This window comes from Jaculus jaculus, chromosome 7 (assembly GCF_020740685.1).
Source record: "Jaculus jaculus isolate mJacJac1 chromosome 7, mJacJac1.mat.Y.cur, whole genome shotgun sequence".
NCBI lineage: Eukaryota > Metazoa > Chordata > Mammalia > Rodentia > Dipodidae > Jaculus > Jaculus jaculus.
Window position 1 is genome coordinate 104,911,784 of NC_059108.1, and position 20,265 is coordinate 104,932,048.

The 20,265-nt window shown below is 37.6% G+C and overlaps 1 protein-coding gene across 2 annotated transcripts in view; it reads right to left on the reverse strand.

Annotated features, from left to right (window-relative positions):
* The window catches only part of Map4k5 (mitogen-activated protein kinase kinase kinase kinase 5), a 134,253-nt gene that overhangs the window by 32,816 nt on the left and 81,172 nt on the right, over positions 1 to 20,265 (reverse strand). For both annotated transcript variants that reach the window (XM_045154281.1, XM_004649167.3), the window contains exons 12-14: positions 18,874 to 18,955; positions 17,900 to 18,016; positions 13,348 to 13,426 (exon numbers count right to left, since the gene is read on the reverse strand). In XM_045154281.1, the coding sequence (XP_045010216.1) occupies positions 13,348 to 13,426; positions 17,900 to 18,016; positions 18,874 to 18,955 (278 nt within the window). The remainder of the gene's footprint in view (positions 1 to 13,347; positions 13,427 to 17,899; positions 18,017 to 18,873; positions 18,956 to 20,265) is intronic.

The following is a 20,265-nucleotide window of genomic DNA, read 5'->3' on the forward strand; positions in this document are numbered from 1 at the left end:
GATTGAAATCAAGAAATTAAAAAGGTCTTTTCACACCTTAAATCCCAGCACCTGGAAGGCAGAGGTAGGAAGATCAAGGTGAGTTCAAGGTCACCCCGAGACTCCATAGTTAATTTCAGGTCAACCTGAGCTAGAGTGAGACCCTATCTTGAAAAACAAAACAAAACAAAAACATTAAAAAAAAAGTTTGGCTTTAAGAATTCATTTTTTTAAAGGACTTTCTGTGTAAAACAAGTTTTTTTTTTTTTAATTCACTGGAAATAGATGACAAAGGAAAAACTTAAAACATTTTTCTTTATAATACAGATATTTTTGTGAGATACTAAGCTTTAAAGCAAGAAAAAAAGACTCTAGAAAAATGATCTAAAAAGATCAAACAATTTTGGCTAAAGTAAATGCTACAATGGTCTTCAACAATATACATTACTTTTTTTTCTTTTTTGAGGTAGGGATGACCTGGAGCTGACTCTGTAGTTCCAGGCTGGCCTTGAACTCACAGCAGTCCTCCTACCTCTGCCTCCTGAGTGCTGGGATTAAAGGTGTGCACCACCACACCTGGTTTACACTACATTCTGCAGTGTATTTTATTTGGTCTGGTGAGATTGATTTTATAATTATTGCAAATATTCAGTGAGTCTTTTGTATATGAGATATTCTAACACAGAAAAAAGCTAGTTTATTACCTTCTTAGAATTTTAAACCATTTTTTTAAAATTTTTTATTTATTTATTTGAGAGTGACAGACATAGAGAGAAAGACAGATAGAGGGAGAGAGAGAGAATGGGCGCGCCAGGGCTTCCAGCCTCTGCAAACGAACTCCAGATGCGTGCGCCCCCTTGTGCATCTGGCTAACGTGGGACCTGGGGAACCGAGCCTCGAACCGGGATCCTTAGGCTTCACAGGCAAGCGCTTAACCGCTAAGCCATCTCTCCAGCCCCTTCTTAGAATTTTAAAACTGAAGTCCAATGTGATTCAAAAGCCAAAAATGTTTCTTCTATTGTAGAGATATAAGATTCCTAAGTACAACTTTTAGCAAATTACATTTAAAAATCTCTTCCAAAGAAGATTTGGTTACACTTATCCCTAAAAACAAAATTTATAAACAATACAAAGTACTGATTTTACATTAAGCAAAAAGAGCAAATCATAAAAATTTCCCTCCCTCCCTTACTCCTTCCCACCATATTTGCGACAAGGCCTTATGATGTAACCCAAGTTAGCCTGGAATTCACTGTTTACAGCCCACGCTGCCCTCAAACTTGAGATAGTCCTGTTTCTGCCTCTTTAGTATTGAGATAATAGGTATGTACCACCATGACTGGCTTAAAATTTTTCAATATAAAAATGGAAAACAGGCTGGGCATGGTAGCGCACACCTTTAATCCCAGCACTTGGGGGGGCATAGGTAGGAGGATCTGCATGAGTTTGCGACCACCGTGAGACTACATAGTGAATCCAGGTCAGCTTGGGCTAGAGTGAGACCCTACCTCATAAAAACAAAAACAGGGCTGGAGAGATGGCTTAGTAATTAAGGCATTTGCCTGCAAAGCCAAAGGACCTCAGTTCAGTTCCCCAGGACCCATGTAAGCCAGATGCACAAGATAGTGCATGCATCTGGAGTTCCTTTGCAGTGGCTGGAGGCCCCAGTGCACCCATTCTCTTCCTCTCTCTCTGCTTCTTTCTCTCCTGCTCTCTCAAATAAATAAGAAGAAAATTAAAATATATAAAAACAAAAACAAAAATGGAAGACAGTACATAATATATAGTATCTATTTAAAAAACAATTGAAAATAAAAACCCTATACTCATTAAGGACTTATTTCACATAATTTAAAAACATTTATTATAAGGAGTTTATAAATTCATAAAGAACCACTTTACTCTTTTGAGACAGTATTAAACTAAAGTTTTGTTTTGGTCACAAGCAGAATATGGCAAGCATAAATATGGAAATGAAATATCACTTAATTTTTTTCTTTTATTTATTTGTTTTAGTTTTTAAATTTTTATTTACTTATTTGCAATTGGGGAGAGAGAGAGAGAGAGAGAATGGGCACGCCAGGGCCTCTAGCCACTACAAATGAACTCTAGATGCATGTGCTCCTTGTACATCTGGCTTACTTGGGTCCTGAGGAATCTAACCTGGGTCCTTTGGCTTCGCAGGCAAATGCCTTAACAGTTAAGCCACTTCTCCAGCCCTTTTCTTAGCTTTTTGAGGTAGGATTCACTATGTAGTCTCAGGGTGGCCTTGAACTCACAGGGATCCTCCTACATCCGTCTCCTGAGTGCTGAGACTAAAGGTGTGCCAAATTTCACTTTTAAATAAGAAGCCTGCACCTAGCAAATTTAAAAACTTAAAGAGGTACAGTAGCATATCAACTGTATCTCAGTATCAGTTATGGAAAATAAAATGAGATTTACTTTACAGAGGATAGAAATTTAAGGTGTTTTATTATGTAAGAAAAGGCAATCTTAAAAAACATTCCTTATAGCTGAGATTAGTGGCACATAGCTTTAATCCCAGCACTGACGCAGAGGTAGGAGGATCCCTGTGAATTCCAGGCCAGCCTGAGACTACATAGTAAATTCTTGGTCAATTTGGGCTAGAGTGAGACCCTACCTCAAAAAAACAAACAGCAAACATTCCTTATGACTGGTCTAAAGATATGTAAGCCATAAATGACAACACTGAATATGCTCATGCGACCAGTTATTGTTCTTTCTATGTGGTATATTAAGTACCTTAAAAAAAAAAAAGGGCTGGCGAGATCGCTCAGTAGTTAAGGCACTTGCCTGCAAAGCCTAGGGACCTGGGTTCAATTCCCCAGTGCCCATGAAAGCCAGATATACATGATAGTGCACATGTCTGGATCTCCTTTGCAGTGGCTAGAGGCTCTGGAGCACTCATTCTCTCTCTCTCAAATAAATAAACATATATTTTTAATTTTTATTCTATAATGTTTTTATTTTTACTTATTTATTAGAGACAAAAAGAGGGAGAGAGAGCAAGCGAGCAAGAGAGAGAGAGGATGGACACTCCAGGGCCTCTAGCACTACAAGGAACTCCAGACACATGAAACACCTTGTGCATCTGGCTTATGTGGGACCTGGAGAATCGAACCTGGGTCCTTGGACCTTAACTGCTAAGCCATCTCTCCAGCCCAAATATGTTTTTAAAAAGAAAGGAAATCCAAATTGTACTTTGGCATGTGTCTGGCCATAACAAAGGTGAGACATACTATTATTTGCCAAAGATGATCTCGTTCTGGGACAGATAACAGACGCTATAGTGATATGATTCTTGAGAAGAGAAAAATATGTTGTGGTGGTAAGATTCAAGCTAACCCTGTATTTCTGCCTGAGGTTACATCTCACATCAGGCACAGAAAGTGAAGCTCGAAGAGAAAGTAAACTTTATTGAGTGAAAGAAACAGATTAGAAACAGCTTAAGCAATTGGAATTTGAGGGACAGAGTACCAAATGTAAGAAAGCTGTGTAAAAAGGAAACTCTAGAAATATGCCAAAGGCTTTCCTTAAATCTATGCTGAATACAAACAGCAAAGCAAGATGGGCCAAGTATGCTAGGTAACAGCTAAGAAGAGCACTGTGAGTATCTGGCATCCCCAAATACCTGGAAGATATTGGAGTTTCTAATCAGAGGAAAGACTTTGCTGAATACTCTAGGAAAATAGGACACATCTTAAAAAAATAAATAAATAAAAGGACAGCATGCTTTAAACTAAAAATGACAAAATCCAGATATCCAACATTGCATTACATTGTCCAAGACAATAAAAAACAATCAGACATGTGAAAAAGGTAGAAAATAAGACTGATAAACAAACAAACAAACAAAAAGAACAAATAGAACTAGAAATGACACAGATGTATAACTGGGAAAAATAAGATTTAAAATAGCTGTGATGGATGCACTGAAATAGGTAATCTCAGTAGATAAGTAGAAATTATATTTGTGTCTATATTCATATAAATCACATATGTATTATTCATTTTTATACACATGACTAAGGCTTAGTTCTGAAAAACACACTGGATCACAAAGTTGGAGAAAGAGAAATAAAACCAGCACAGAGAACAAAATAACTTTTCCTATAGATGTGAAAGGCAGATAATGGAGAACAAAGTCTCAGTGATTTGTGAAATTAGTGAGTTAACATGTAATCAGTCCCAGAAACAGGGGACACTAAAGCCGAGATTCTAAAGAAACAGCAACCAAATATGATGAAAAATAGAGAGCCACAAATTTAAATGAGCCTCAGAACCAACACAACAAAAATCACAAATTTTTTTTTTTTTTGGTTTTTCAAGGTAGGGTCTCACTTTAGTCCAGGCTGACCTGGAATTCACTATGGTATCTCAGCGTGGCCTCGAACTCATGGCATTCCTCCTACCTCTGCCTCCCAAGTCCTGGGATTAAAGGCGTGCGCCACCATGCCCGGCTTAAAAATCACAAAATTTTTAATGGAAATACCTTACATTTTTTTAACCAAAATCTGATTCTCTGATTCTTTCTGCTTTCTTACAGGCTATGGAGAAAGATCTGTTAAAAATAAGACACTAAGGGCTGGAGAGATGGCTTAGCGGTGAAGCGCTTGCCTGTGAAGCCTAAGGACCCCAGTTCAAGGCTCGGTTCCCCAGGTCCCACGTTAGCCAGATGCACAAGGGGGCGCACGCGTCTGGAGTTCGTTTGCAGAGGCTGGAAGCCCTGGCGCACCCATTCTCTCTCTCCCTCTATCTGTCTTTCTCTCTGTCTGTCACTCTCAAATAAATAAATTAAAAAAAAAAAAAAGACACTAAAAGGCAAATGTCTGGAAGGCTGTCTCCCTGCCCCCACTTTCTTGGAGTTGTGCAATGCTGTCCTCCCTTCCTGCATGAAATGGCGGCCATTGCCTTTTGGAACTCTTAGTAGCTATGACTACACATTCGTACAAGACTGGGCCTATTATTAACATTTCATTATAGGGGATGGGGTTCATGAGGACTTGCCCCTTTCTGAGGATATATAAGCAGTACTGGGGGAAAGGGTTAGAGATAGGGCCTTGTCTCCACCTCTCCTGAAAGAATTTTAGGCAATTAATGGTCACCAGGAGGGGAGGAGCTCATGAAGTCCCACCACTCCCAGAGGAGGTTATGTGGTTAAAACCACTGCTAGGAGGGACATTTTCTACAATGGTGGACCTGCTTATAATTCGGCTACACTTGAGAAAAGTCATTTCCTTTTTTTCTGTTTTTGGTGTCCTGTCTGTGATGAGTACATGTTTACACATCTCTTCAGAAAAAAGTTCACACATCTAGCTGTCAGCAAGGTGTCTGGGAAAAAAGAGGTGGGGGGAGGAATACAGGGCTCTTGTAATGGAAAGTGTTTATGCTTCTGATGAAACTTATCCTGCTTGGGCAAAAGATGCACTTATGTGTACTAAGCAAAAAATTCAACATAATGAGTCCTGACAGCAAACTGAATAAAACCAAGTAATTTGGGGGAAGGTAACTCATGCCCACAGAAACACTGGGCACGGTTCATGCCAAATTCTAACGAACTTTCCTGCTAAAGCTAATATATAAGGAATCTCTGTGATGTTATACCCTTAAAGGATTTAAATTAATCAAAAGTAAATAAATAAAAGTTGATTTAGCAGCTCTAGGCTTGATCCCAAGCATTGGAAAAAGTAATTTACAAAAAAAATCTTAATTATCATGGATTGCGTTGTGCAATCTGTAGCTAGAAAACATAATGATGTAGAGGAATGTGTCAATGTATGTATAAAAAAAAGCTTTTTTTTTTTTTTTTTGGCCATTACATTCTTCTTGCTTTTGTTTTTTGAGGTAAGGCCTCACTCTCTAGCTGAGGTTGACCTGGAATTCACTATATTGTCTCAGGGAGGCCTTGAACTCATGGTGATCCACCTATCTCTGCTTCCTGAGTGCTGGGATTAAAGGCATGCACCACCATGTCTGGCTTTTTTTTTTTTTTTAATGAGAGAGAGAGAGAGAGGGAGGGAGGGAGGGAGGGAGGGAGGATGAATTAGCATGCGAGGGGGCCCTCCAGGCACTGCATTCAAACTACAGACGCATGCGCCACCTTGTGCATCTGGCTTAGGTGGGTCCTGAAGAATCAAACCTGGGTCCTTTGGCTTTGTAGTCAAGCACCTTAACTGCTAAGCCATTTTGGGTTTTTCAAGGTAAGGTCTCCCTCTAGCCAGGATGACATGGAATTCACAATGTTGTCTCAGGCTGGTCTGGAATTTACAGCCATACTCCTACCTGGGCCTCCCAAGTGCTGGGATAAAAGGTGTGTGCCACCATGCCTGGCACTATATAAGTTTAATAACAGAGTAAGCATATAATTAGAGAACTGTATGTTAGGGTCATTCAAAAATATTTAACTCATATTTATGTCTGGTTTATTTTTAAGATGTATAAAATCGGCACCCCCCAAAAGCCTTAACTTTCACAAAGGCAAAAACAAAAACAAAATGAAATCCATGACTGAGTTTGTCCTTTTTACCTGGGAAATCTATTAAGTATCTCTGGAGAGACAGAACCACTTCCCTAGAACTGTTATTAAGCAGATTTATAAGACAAGGCACCTTACTCAAAATCTCAAATATGAATAAATAAATGAATGAATAAACAAAAAGGCTGGAGAGATGGCTTAGTGGTTAAGGTGCTTACCTGCAAAGCCTAAGGGCCCATATTCAACTCTCCAGATCCCATGTAAGCCAGATACACAAAAGTGAGGCAAGCGCAAGGTTGTACATGCCCACTAGGTGGTGCAAGCATCTGGCATTCAAATGCAGTGGCTGAGGCCCTGGCATGCCAATTCTCTCTCTAAATTTTTTTAAAAAAAATCTCTATTGTCTTTTTTATTACTCAGATTAGGCAGGATTATGGGACATGTCTGAAATCCCAACAGCAGGAGGACTGCAAAAATAGGAGGTCATCCGCGGTTAGAGTGCAACTTTTGCTAAACCATAAGTAAGCAACAACAATGTAATTTGGCTAGTTTTCCAAAATGCTTATACATCTCAGCCTAAAGTGTTTTGCTTTTTTCCTTTACTTGCATGAAGTGAAAACCAAATCAATCAAAACCCAGGCATCTAATACCATCCACCTGGAAATCATGCTCCCAACTCCAGTTTCTACATTTATTATAGGCAATTTACTATATATAGTTGACAATAATTTAGAATATAGTTTTTTAGTTTTATATGAAATAAGCCCAAGAAGCACTTCCTGTGAAACAATTTTTACATTATTTAAAATCCAGACTGTCTTCTGCAAAACTGTCCTCCAACTTCAATAAGTAAAATCTGTCAAGTACTGTTAGAAACCAACACTATGAGAAAAATGGGAGCTGGGCATGGTGGTGCACGCCTTTAATTCCAGCACTTGGGAGGCAGACGTAGGAGGATGGCTGTGAGTTAGAGGCCACCCTGAGACTACACAGTGAATTCCAGGTCAGCCTGGGCTAGAGCAAATCCCTACCTTGAAAAACCAAAAACCAAAAACAAAAACAAAAAAAAAGAAAAAAAGAAAAAAAAAAAAAGAAAAATGGGGTATAAAGATTCCTATAGTCATCCCTCTCAAGTATGGAGACATATACCTATTTTAAATGATGGAAGATAGCCTTTCAAGAACATCCCAAATTAGAAATAATAAGAAAATGACTACACGAAGACAGTTTTCACCCAAAAATTTTAGACCAAACTGATGGAACATTAGGATGGAACACCTGGCCCAGGCAGAACAAGATGACTAAAACCACTGATTCTTGGGTTTTCATCTGTACACCATAGTATGTGCCTTATTTTATTAGTTCCATTCCTTTCCTCTTTGACAAGTGAAGGTTTTGGAGTTGACAACATTTATTGTCTCTTAATATTCATATATGCAGTGTTCACATTTTACTTAAAAAAATATATGTATATGTATGTATGTGTATGCATGTGTGTATACATACATATGAATATATGTATGTATGTATGTACGCATGTATGTATGTATTTGAGAGAAAGAGGCAGAGAGAGAGAGAACGCCGGGGCCTCTAGCCACTGCAAATGAACTCCAGATACATGTGCCCCTTATGCATCTGGCTAACGTGGGTCCTGGAAAGTCAAACCAGGATCCTTTGGCTTTGCAGGCAAATGCCTTAATGGCTAAGCCATCTTTCCAGCCCCCAGTGTTCACATTTTAAAATGTTGCTCTTCTTTAGCATTATTTCTTGGTACGAGTCCAACATTTACTTAAAAATTTGTTCATGAAACAGCTAAAATTAACTACTGGGTTTGTACTTATTTCCCTGTGGTTACTGCCTATACTTTGTTAGTGCTATTCAGTTGTTTCTTACACAACTGGATTCAACCATGAATTGACTTTTTAAATGATAAAATTTTAAAAATTATATAATTTGGCTAATAGAGTTATATCTGGATGAGAGGAAGAAATCTGTCTTGCCATTAATCAGGCTGAGAAGATGGATATTAGTCCAAATGCAATCACTAAAGAATAGCATGTCTCACAAGAATAGGTAAAGTTTCATATCATGATCACTCTGAGTTATACTGCTTTCTCTCTAAAATCATAGACTGTCAGGAATATTCGTATGTGAAATTATAGTCATTATGATGAATCATCCTATTTCTGTCTGCTAAGTCACTGACACAGAGAAGCAGAATCAATTTCCAATTAGACGCTGAGCTTCAAATAAAGGCATTCCTGAACACCATATATCAGCTTCCAGAGGAAGCAAACTTCTGGGTCTACTTTCATCACACAGACCTGATTGCTGGCCCTTTCATATATACCTTTACTGTAAGTTATAGCTTAAACATTTTCTGAATTTCTAAAATTCCATACCTCATCTTTTCCTTTGATGAGATGCTGCACAGCTCCTCTGGTACAGGTTTTCCCTGTTGGATTATGTATTTGTCGCTAGTTGTCTGAGGACTGACTGGGACATATTCTGGTTTGGATCTGAAAGGCAATGTGCTAAAAGCTTTTGGGAGGTGAATGGATCATGAGGGCTCTGATCTCACAATGAATGAATTTAGTGACAGGTTTGTAATTGAGAGGTGACAATTTAAGGAAGTAGGCTTTTGGGGTCTATCATTTTGTCTCTGGTCCCTTCCTTTCACTCTCTCTGCTTCTTTAACCCATCAGGTAAGCAGCTTTCCTTCACCATGTACTTTCAGCATGCTTTTCTGCCTTATGATAGGTCCAGAAACAGTGGACAAAATATGTATGTTATTATAGCAATAGCCAGGTTCAAAATATTTATGTCCACTGAAAATACACAGAAGAGTTACAACAGTCACAAGAGCTAAAAAGCAAATGCTCTTCAAAAGAAGGAGTACATTTTGATATAATTAATATTACAATATTAAAAAATACATATTCCTACACATGATATGATTGATTCTCACAGACATAGCTTGAAGAATAGGGCACATTGTATGCCATTTATCTGAAGGTCAATTTCAGGTAAAAACATCCTATGGTGACAAAGATCAGAATAATGATTAGTCTGTGTATAAGGGGAAGAAGAGTAGAGTATGAAAGGATACTAATAGTGATAGTGCATGGGAAAGTCTTCTGAGATTCAGGTAGTGTTCTATATATTGAACAAAGTAGTAGTTACATGAGTGAATATATACTTAAAAACTTAAGCAGTATAGCACTAACTAGGCACATCTAAAATTTATTAAGCAAGAACAAAGCTACAAATTCTTTTTTTTTTTTTTTTTTGAGGCAGGGTCTTGCTCTAGCCCAGGCTGACCTGGAATTCACTCTATAGTTTCAGGGAGGCCTCGAACTCACAGCGATCCTCCTACCTCTGCCTCCCAGAGTGCTGGGATTAAAGGTGTGTGCTACCACGTCCAGTTCAAAGCTACAAATTCTATTCAGTGACAGTAGTGAATACTGGAGAGACCCAAGGCCCATCAAGTTGACAAGAAAAGAAAGCTGCTAAGTATGAGATAAGTCATTTCTATTACATCTCCCAAGGCCCAGAGGAAGGAGTGGATTAAATGAGTGCTGTTCTCACTGCTAGCCTGAAAATCTTCTCTAGGGAGCTGGTGGTAGACACTGAGGAGACTCTAAAACCTATCAAAACAGAAAATTAGAGGGTGCTTAGAGCTTAACACTAGAGACTTCTAATATGCCCTCCAAGGCTCAAGGAATGTTGTGGAAGAGGAGGAGAAAAGAATATAAGCGCCACAGGGTGGAAAGGTGTATGCTGAGGCATTGTCTCCCCATACCCAGAGACTGATCTGAGCAGTACATTCATGACCCCACAGTAATTACTAGTAATACCACTGAGGAGGGCCTCAGTGGAATTGGGGTCAGGGAGAGGGACATAAGCTGATGGAAATATGACCAAATGATAATATGTTCATATATTAAAGTTCTAAAAAAACCACTTTTGGTATACACAAAAGGAGACTTGTCATACAAAAGGAGACTTGTCAACATTTTTAAACAAAAAAGTCATCAATAAAATGATGTTCAACTCTACTATTTGGTACTAGAAGTACATAGAGCTTACTCCTTGAAAATATTAGTACTCTGGGCACTAAGACAAAACTAAATCTTCAGCTTATTTTTAAAAAGACCAATGGGACTGGAAAGATGGCTTAGCAGTTAAAGGTGCTTGCCTGCACAGCATGCTGGGCAGAGTTCAATTCCTTAGTCCCAGATGCACAAAAGTGGTACATGCAGCTAGAGTTTGTCTGCAGTGGTAAGAGGCACCGGTATGCCTAAAAGACCAATTTTAGGCTATGGAGATGGCTCAGCTGTTAAAAAAATGTGCTTGTAAAGCCTGCTAGGTCAGGGTTCAAGTCCCCATTATCTATGTAAAGCCCCATGCACAAAATGGCATCTGCTTCTGGAGTTCATTTGCAGCAGCAAGAATCCCTTGTGCACCCATTGTCTGCCTCTTTCTCTTAAATAAATTAAATGCTATTGTTTTTTAAAAGACCAATTTTAGTTAAGCCTGAGTGAAGATGAAAATATTTCAAAGTTAGTATCTAAATTTAATAAGATATCTGGAAAAATACTATGAATTTTACAAGACTAAAGTTGCAGATTCTGAAGTATATGTGAGGAAAGTATAATATTCTTAAGTAAAATAAAAAAACATGCTGTATGTATCTGGGAATAGTAGAGAAAATATCCTAACAAATTTTAGCATATATAATAATCTCAAGTTCACTACTGGTACATTACTAAAAAAACAACAAAACTTCCAGAAAAAAGCACTATAATATATATAGGAGTTTAGTATTGTAATAAATACAGCATATCAAATCAATAAAATGATCAAAATTTAAATAAAGAACACTGAGACAAATAGGTAGTCATCTAGAGAGAATATACTAAACCTTAATCCATACTTTATACCTTCTGCCAAAAACTTTATATTCAAGGATTAGATATTTAATTTAAAATTTAAAGATAAAAATGCAAAAAGAAACTGAAAGAAAATTCTTTTGTGGTTTTGGAATCAAGAATTTTAGCTAAATATAGTGCAAAACTCAAAAGCTATAAAAGACAAAATTAGATCAATAGAATACTCTATAGTGACACAAAATAAATATAGTGCTATAAAAGAATAGCAACTTTGCCACTTTCATTTCTGGTATCCAGGACCCACAGAGTTTTTTTTTACTATATATGGGAACAACACAGAAGACAGCAAGCTGCTGGGCATGGTGGCGCATGCCTTGCCTTTAATCTCAGCATTTAGGAGGCAGAGGTAGGAGGATTGCCTTGAGTTCAAGGCCACTCTGAGATTACAGTGAGTTCTAAGATAGTCTGGGCTAGAGCAAGACCCTACCTCAAAATATAAATGAATAAATAAATAAATGAAGAAAGAAGACAGCAAGCTTGGCACCAGCACTAACAAAGACACAAAATCTTGAATTACTACGGGTTGAACTATGACAATTCTCCATTGGAATAATTAATAGGGAAAGACATTCTCACATTCCAGTCACCTATATCTGTATCTAAAGAGCTACAGATACTTGGTTTCAAGAAATCTTGGACTTCATCTAGATGTTCTGGTGCACACCTATAATCTCAGTATCCAGGAAGCTGAGGTGGCAGATTCACTGGAAGTTATAAACCAGCCTAGGCTATACAGCAAGAGCTATCTCAAAAAGCAAGCAAACAAACAAAAACAAAGGGCTAAGGAAATAGCTCAGGTGGTAAAGTGCTTGTCTTATAAGCATGTGGACCTACGTTTGATCTTAATCCCCAGAACCAATGTAAAAAAAGCTCTGCATGGTGGTGCACTGGTGAGGCAGAGATGGGTGGATCACTGGTCAGCCAGGGTAGCCTACTTGATGAGTTTCAGTCTTGTCTCATAAAAAAAAAAAAAGGTACAAAAGTAAAATAGAAATGACATCAAAGTAGAACAGGGACTAGGTAGTGGCTGGAGAGATGGCTTAGCAGCAGTTAAGGCATTTGCCTGTAAAGCCAAAGGATGGTTTGATTCTCCAGGACCCATGTAAACCAGATGCACGAGGGGCACATGCATCTGGAGTTTGCCTGAAGTGGCTGGAGTCCCTGGTGTGCCTGTTCTCTCTCTTTCTCAAATAAATAAATAAAATATGTTAAAATAATAAAAAAAGGACTAGTTAGAAATAAGAGGAATGGGGAAGAGGGGAGAAAAGGTAATGGGCTAGGATTATTAATGAAAGTTTTCAAAAAAAGGATAGATGGTGTCTGAGAAGAAAGATATCTGAGATTATCACCTGGCTTAAAATATTCATCAAAAATATGAAGGAACACTGGAAAAATACTAACTATGCAACAATTGTAGTTTATGTGATGATACACAATGTTATTTTTCTATTTTTTAAATTTATTTTTGTTGAGAGAGAGACAAAGAGAGAGAGAAAGAAAAGAAGAAAGAGGGCTGGAGAGATGGCTTAGCAGTTAAGCATTTGCCTGTGAAGCCCAAGGACCCCGGTTCGAGGCTCAGTTCCCCAGGTCCCACGTTAGCCAGATGCACAAGGGGGCACACGCGTCTGGAGTTTGTTTGCAGAGGCTGGAAGCCCTGGCGCGCCCATTCTCTCTCTCTCCCTCTATCTGTCTTTCTCTCTGTGTCTGTCGCTCTCAAATAAATTAAAAAAAAATTTAAAAAAAAATAGCCAACAGAATTTGGATGAAGCTAGAAAAGCAAACCATGTTAGACATATTCTGTTATGTTAAAAGTAAGCAGCCTTAATTAGTTCAATAACTTATAATTCCCTAAAAAATACAAGAATACCCAGCAGTTTACCCTCCAAAACCACCAATGGAAAATGTATACCAAACACATACAATTTATTTCTGAAGCTGTCCGTTCAGCTCTGGCATTCCTGTTTGTAGATCTAATGGTATGACGAATAATTGCATGGGGCTGTGAATATAAGCATAACATAGACACTTAGACAATTTGAATGATAGAGTTAAAAGGTTAAATTTTCTTTTTAAGTGATCACTTATTGATAAATATAGTTAATTACTATAAAAGTTAATGAGAGTAAAAACAAAAAATGATACAACAAACATTAAGTTTACTCACTTATTTAATACTGTATAAAATACTGAAGGGATTCACAGACCATCAGATATAAATCTTATCCTCAGAGAATTTATAATCAGAGAAGATAAGGGATACAGGCATTTATAAAATTAGACAATGGTCAGTGCCATTTATTAAAGAAGATAAATGGATTGCTATTCAAGTACAGAAAAGGGAGACATTCCTCTTATACTTAGCTGAAGGAACATAGAAAATCTATATAAATATTTTATCTGGGGCATAAGTAGGCATTAGATAGATAGCAATGTGGAGAAGCATCACATCACACAGAAAGACCATGAGCAAAGTGAGATAAGAAATAAAAGAAATGCATATTTGCAGGAAGTTTGGGTTGTAATTATTTGGGTACAGTAAAGCGTAAGGTGAGTAGATGACAAAACTATATGGAAAGACAGATGGAAGGTAAGCCAGATCATGAAAGACTCTGAATGCCAGGCAAGGGCTCTCAAATCTTAGCTTCTCAGTAGATGGAACTGTTTGGAGATTTTACAAGGGACCAGTGAGATTTAGGGGTAATCTGCAAGTGTGTGAAGGTATAGCTGGGAGGAGTACTGGGTATAGGGAGGGGAAGCTTACTTTTCTACCTTGTATAAGCTCCTGCCCTTTGATGCCATGCCTTGAGATCAACCCCTACCTACCAAAGTTCCATGACTCATTTTCATTCACTGATGGCTCTGAAAGTGGTTTGCATTTTTCCCCTCTATTTCAAGACCCATTATCATACTAAGAGAGTTCACAGCTGATGTGGATCCACAGTGCCAGATTTCAGACATTCTCAGACACTTAAGTGCATGCCTCACTCCTAAAGGGCCCCCTGGATTAAAGATCCAATTCTTTGAGTTGGCTCTCTCACTCCCATTTCACTGGGTCAATTTTCCTGCCTGAAGCGAGTTCATGAATCCTCTACTTTCTCACTTGCCATCATCATCATCACGCCTATTACCTTTCCTTTTCTCCCTTTCCAGTTTATATCTAGTAGTCCAAACATTTTAAGCAATCTCTTCTTAATATCTTAAATTCCCTATCTCCTTCACTAGTGACATAAAAAATGTCAACGTTAGATGAACTCAACTAGCTTCTTTTACATATCTAATTCTACATGTTATAAATAAAATGCTCATACTATAGGTTTGAATAACTTTTTAAAAGTTAAGAGATTAAAATCTTTTTTGCATGTGTAAAGTATGTGTGGGTAGGTATGCATGTTGGATGTGTGTTGGCACATGTGTGCACATGATTGTGGAGGCCAGAGGTTGACATTGAGTGTTCCTCAATTGCTTTCTACCTTACTTTTCAAGGCTCTCATGGAAACTGGAACTCACCGGTCTGGCTAAACTAGCTAGCCAAAAAGCTTTAGGGATCTTCCTATCTCTGCCCCTTGAGTGCTATGATTATAGAAGTGTGCTACCACATCCAGCTTTTACATGGGTGCTGGGGCTCTAAACCCAGGTCCTCATGCTTGTGTGGCTGTGTGGCAGGCACTTTACCAACTAGCTCCTCTTTCTTTCTCTTGTTTTTTAATAACAACAATTTATTTATTTATTTGACAGAGAAAGAGGGAAGGGGGAGATAATAGGCGCGATGGGGCCTCCAGCCACTGCAAACGAACTCCAGACACATGTGCCCCCTTATGCATCTGGCTAATGGGTCCTGGGTAATCAACCCTGGGTCATTTGGCTTTGCAGGCAAATGCCTTACCCACTAAGCTATCCCTCCAGCCCTCTCTTCTTATTTTAAGACAAGGTTTCCACACTGTAGCCCTGACTGGACTAGAACTTAGCATGCAGCCTAGGCTAATATCACAGCAAACCTCCTGCCTCAGTTTTCTGGGTGCTAGGATGACATGCATGAGCCACCATATCTGGCTTAAAAACCTAATAATCTTAAGTCTGCAAATGATGATTTAAGTGATGGGAGCAAAGATCTAGAAATGGCAAGTTTAATATTTTCACTCTAAATTCAGAGGGGGAAGGATAGGGAGGAGGCTAAGGATGGTACCAACATGTGCAGTTTACACCTGAGTATGTACATATCTAATAAAGAAGAAAATTGATTAGCTGCTTTTAATAAGATTATACTATGCACTAGACATTGAGAAAACTAAGATTAGTTTTTAAAGATACTCTAAGGACTACTTCTACTAAGCATTCACATAGATATGATGATGTATTAAGCAAGAGAATCAGTTTTGGAGCTAGTTTGACTGGATCTAAATCCTGACTGCATTACATACAAGTCACATGATCTTGGACAAATTACTTCTGTTTCTTGTCACCTGTTTCCTCATTTGTAAAACAAGGATATTAATAATTGCACTTACTACGAAAGACATATTTGAGTACTATAGGAATTAGTATAGAAACAAGTACTGAATGAGTATTAGTGACCTATTAGTACAATACTTACAAAGTATAATTTAAAATGTAAGTAATACGAAATGTAAAATTTCCTTTAATTAAAGGAACAGATTGGGCTGGAGAGATGCCTTAGTGGTTAAGCGCTTGCCTGTGAAACCTAAGGACCCCAGTTTGAGGACTGATTCCCCAGGACCCATATTAGCCAGATGCACAGGGGGCGCAGGTATCTGAAGTTCATTTGCAGCAGCTGAAGGCCCTGGCGCACCCATTCTCTCTCTCTCTCTCTCTGCCTCTTTCTCTCTGTCATTCTCAAATAAATAAAAAAAAAGAACAAAAAAATTTTTAAAAACTCGATTGACATGTAAGCTTTAGTTGTATATTTTTATCAAAAGTGAAGTTAGAGACATAAAGAAAAATAATGCAAAGAGATAAACATGAGAACAAAGAAATAAAATGAAATACTGGTAAAACAATACTGTTAAATTGCATGTAAACATAAATGGGTACTGGTCAATGAGCAGAAATTACCTTGCTTCTGTTTTTTAGGTTGTTATTACATACAGTATATCTAAAACAACCCTACAATATTTTCAAAGAGAAGATGGAATAAACCTACATGTAATTATATAAAAAATAATACTTTTAAAGAGGTATTGAAGAAGGAAATTTTACAAATGGAGATTTCAAGTTCTTTAAATTATCTGCATTATGTTGAAAGGCATAAGTGGAAATATTTTTAAAACGATAAGCTATTTCTAAGGAGCTTTTTGTGAAAAATAATATGTACATGTGTTATGGCTAACACTTTTCTTAGTCCAAAGTAAGGTTTTAATTAAAAGCTATATATCCTAGGAAGCAAATGTTCTCTCTCTATACCTTTATAGGAAGATTGAACTCTCACTACAGGGGCTAAAACCTAGGGAGAAGAAAGCACCCTCAACTTTCAGACATATGTGCGGGGAAGGGGTGCTCTGGGGACTGATTTTAACTGTGGTCAAATCTTGAAACCTTCAAACAGACTATGAAAATAGAAGAGATCATGTTAATGACTAATCTTGGACAGAACTAGGATTAAGAAAAGTATGAAGTGGCTGGAGAGATGGCTTAGCGGTTAAGGTGCTTGCCTGCAAAGCCTAAGGACCCAGGGTCAATTCCCCATGTAGGCCAGATGCACAAGGTGGCACATGGGTGTAGAGTTCGCTTGCAGTGGCTAGAGGCTTTGGGACACCCATTCTCTTTCCCTCTGTCTCTTTCTTTCTCTTAAATAAACAATTTTTTTTGTTTTTGTTTTTTGAGGTAGGGTCTCATTCTAGCTCAGGCTGACCTAGAATTCACTATGTAGTCTTGGGATGGCCTCAAACTCACAGCGATCCTTCTACCTCTGCCTCCCAAGTGCTGGGATTAAAGGTGTGAGCTGCCACTTCTGGCTTTCTCTTAAATAAACAAACAAACAATATATATATATTTTAAAGAGTAAAAATTAAAGTATGAAGGATTTGCATGCAGGCCTTAATCTCAACACTCAGGAGGCTAAGGTAGGAGGACAGCTGTGAGTTTGAGGGTAACTTGGGCTAGAGTGAGAATGCTTCCTAAACAACCAAAAAGTATGAGCAGGTTATAATTATAGGCACAATAAGTAGAATTATAAGAAGGGTTAAGTACAGTTTACACTGTTAGATCTTTGTAGCTATACCTATTTAACTATATTGAAACACTGAACCAGAAAACAAACTCTAAAACAGGTATAGTGGCTTTTGCCTGTAATCCCAGCAATCAAGAGGCTCAGTTTAAGGCCAGTATGAGTTGCATAGTAAGTTCTAGGTCAGCCTGGACTACAGTATGAGGCCTTGTCTTAAAAAAGAAATAAGCAATAAAGAAAAAGCCATACTAATCATATTTTTCAAATATTAGGCTGATACTACTCCCTTACCTCAAAGTCGTCATCATCTCCTTCAGTGTAATGTGCATGGTTGTCTGGGTTGTTCATTTTGTCCAACAATTCAACTGCTAGGGCTCTAGAGAGACCTGGCTGCCCAACAAAAGTATGCTAAGTAAAAATGAAACAAAATAAAATTTCATGAATGTGCTTTTATAGCTATAGCTTACAGAAAATGTTATTTGTACTTTTTTACCCAGGAAACAGTAGTAGACAAGCATAGGAGTCTACTAATATAAACAAACTGAGAATGTTATTAATGAAAGTATTGATCAGTGAATCCATAAAATATATAACTAAAAACCTTTTGTGATACAGGTTTAGAACATGAATACTTTATGTATAATCATCTGATCTATATTAGGTTGTAAAATTATAAACAGCAGTACCATTAATGTTCACTACTGATGTGGCTATATGGATATACAAATGCTGTGGTATGTGTCACAATTATAAAAGAAAGCATATATATTATAGCAAACAACTAACAGTTATAAAGTTTTCTTGGATTGTTAGACTCATTAATTTCTTGTACCAAACTATTTTATAGATATATGTGAAGCACAGTATAAAATTTACATAACAAGTCAAAACAAGCAATTAATTTTAGATAACAGCAACATTTTAAAGAGTTTTCTCCAAGACAGGGGGGTCATCAAACTACAGGGGCAAAATCTGGTATACTGTAGCTGTTTTTATAAGTAAAGTTTTATTATTAAACCTATAACCATGTATACTATATAATGTCCATGGATAATTTTGTGCTATTAGTGCAAAAATGATTAGTTATGAGAGACATTATCCACTTCACAGAGTCAGACATATTTAGTATCTGGACCCTACAGAAAGTTTGCTGACCCCTGCTATTTGAGATTACTAACATTTTTATATATTAAAGCCAAAATACTTTTGTTATAGTGATATGTCTAATAAGTAACTACAGGAGTCCTACAATTCCATTGACTTACAGTCAGAAGTCTTTCAGCAGTTGGTCTTTTTTTGGGGTTTTTAGTTAGTGCTATTTTGACAAAATTATGGAATGTTGATGACCTTCAAATAAAAAGAGACATATACAAAAATATTTCACTAATATTAACTTTTTTATCTTACTAAATAAAATTAACTTAGGAGTTAGAAAAATCTGAAACATGGGTTGGAGAAGTGGCTCAGTGGTTAAAGGTACTTGATTGAAAGCCTGATGGCCCAAGTTTAATTACCCAATCCCCATATAAAGTCAGATTCACAAAGTGGTGTATGCATCTGGAGTTCATGTATAGTGTGGCAAGAGGCCCTAGTGTACCCATACACTCACTCACACACTCTATTTCTCAAATAAATTATTTTTTTTAAAAAAAGATAATCTGAAACATTATTTTCCCCCTTATGAACTCAGTTGTACAGAAATCAAAAAACCAAACCTGAAACACAACATATTCCTTGCAAGCATTTGAGTCACTTTGTCTCTGAAGTAATATGCAATTAAGTAACAACAGTAATATCCCACATTAAAAATTATAAATGGGTAGGCTGTGTCAAATTATATGATTTAAGTCCTTTTCTAGGTACAACCTAGAAGCCAAAAATGTCCTATCCTTATTGCCTAACTTATATAGTAATTTCTAAAAATTTTGATATATCAAAGAGTTGGATGGTATGGCAAGGAGTATTAATGTAAATGATAATTTAAATCCTAAAAAGGCTATTGGAATTCTTATGGGGGGGGGGAGGCAAAAGAGTTAGGTGTGGTGGTGCACACCTCTGATCTCAGCATGGGGAGGCTGAGACAGCAGGATCTGAGTCTCCAGACAGCCTGAGGCTATAGTGAGTTCTAGGTCAACCTGAGCTAGAGGAAGACTAAACTGGAAACAAAAAAGACAAAGAATGAAGAGTGATTTTTAGCAACCAGTGGGATTTTTCTGCTGCTTGTACTGATAAAGCAGGGAAAGGAAAGAAAAAAAAATGAAAAGAATCATGTTGTCCTTATTAATAACAAATAGGATAGTTCTGTCACTTGCTAAGACTGTCCTTGGGAAGATACTAGTCAAGAATCCAGGACCGGAGTTGTTGGCTTAGTGGTTAAAGCACTTGCCTGTGAAACCTAAGGACCCAGGTGTGATTTTCCAGATCCCAAGAAGCCAGATGCACAAGGTGGCACATGCATCTGGAGTTTGTTTGCAGTGATTAGAGACCCTGACATGACCATTCTCTCCCTCATATAAAAAAAAAAAGAAGAAAAGAAAAAAAAGAATCCAAGAAACTAACTTCAGTAATCAGCAATCACAACCACCACACAGTGATTCTCAGCAGAGAAATCAAGTCACTGCATAGTCACTGTGATTATGACAGACAACATGGAGATA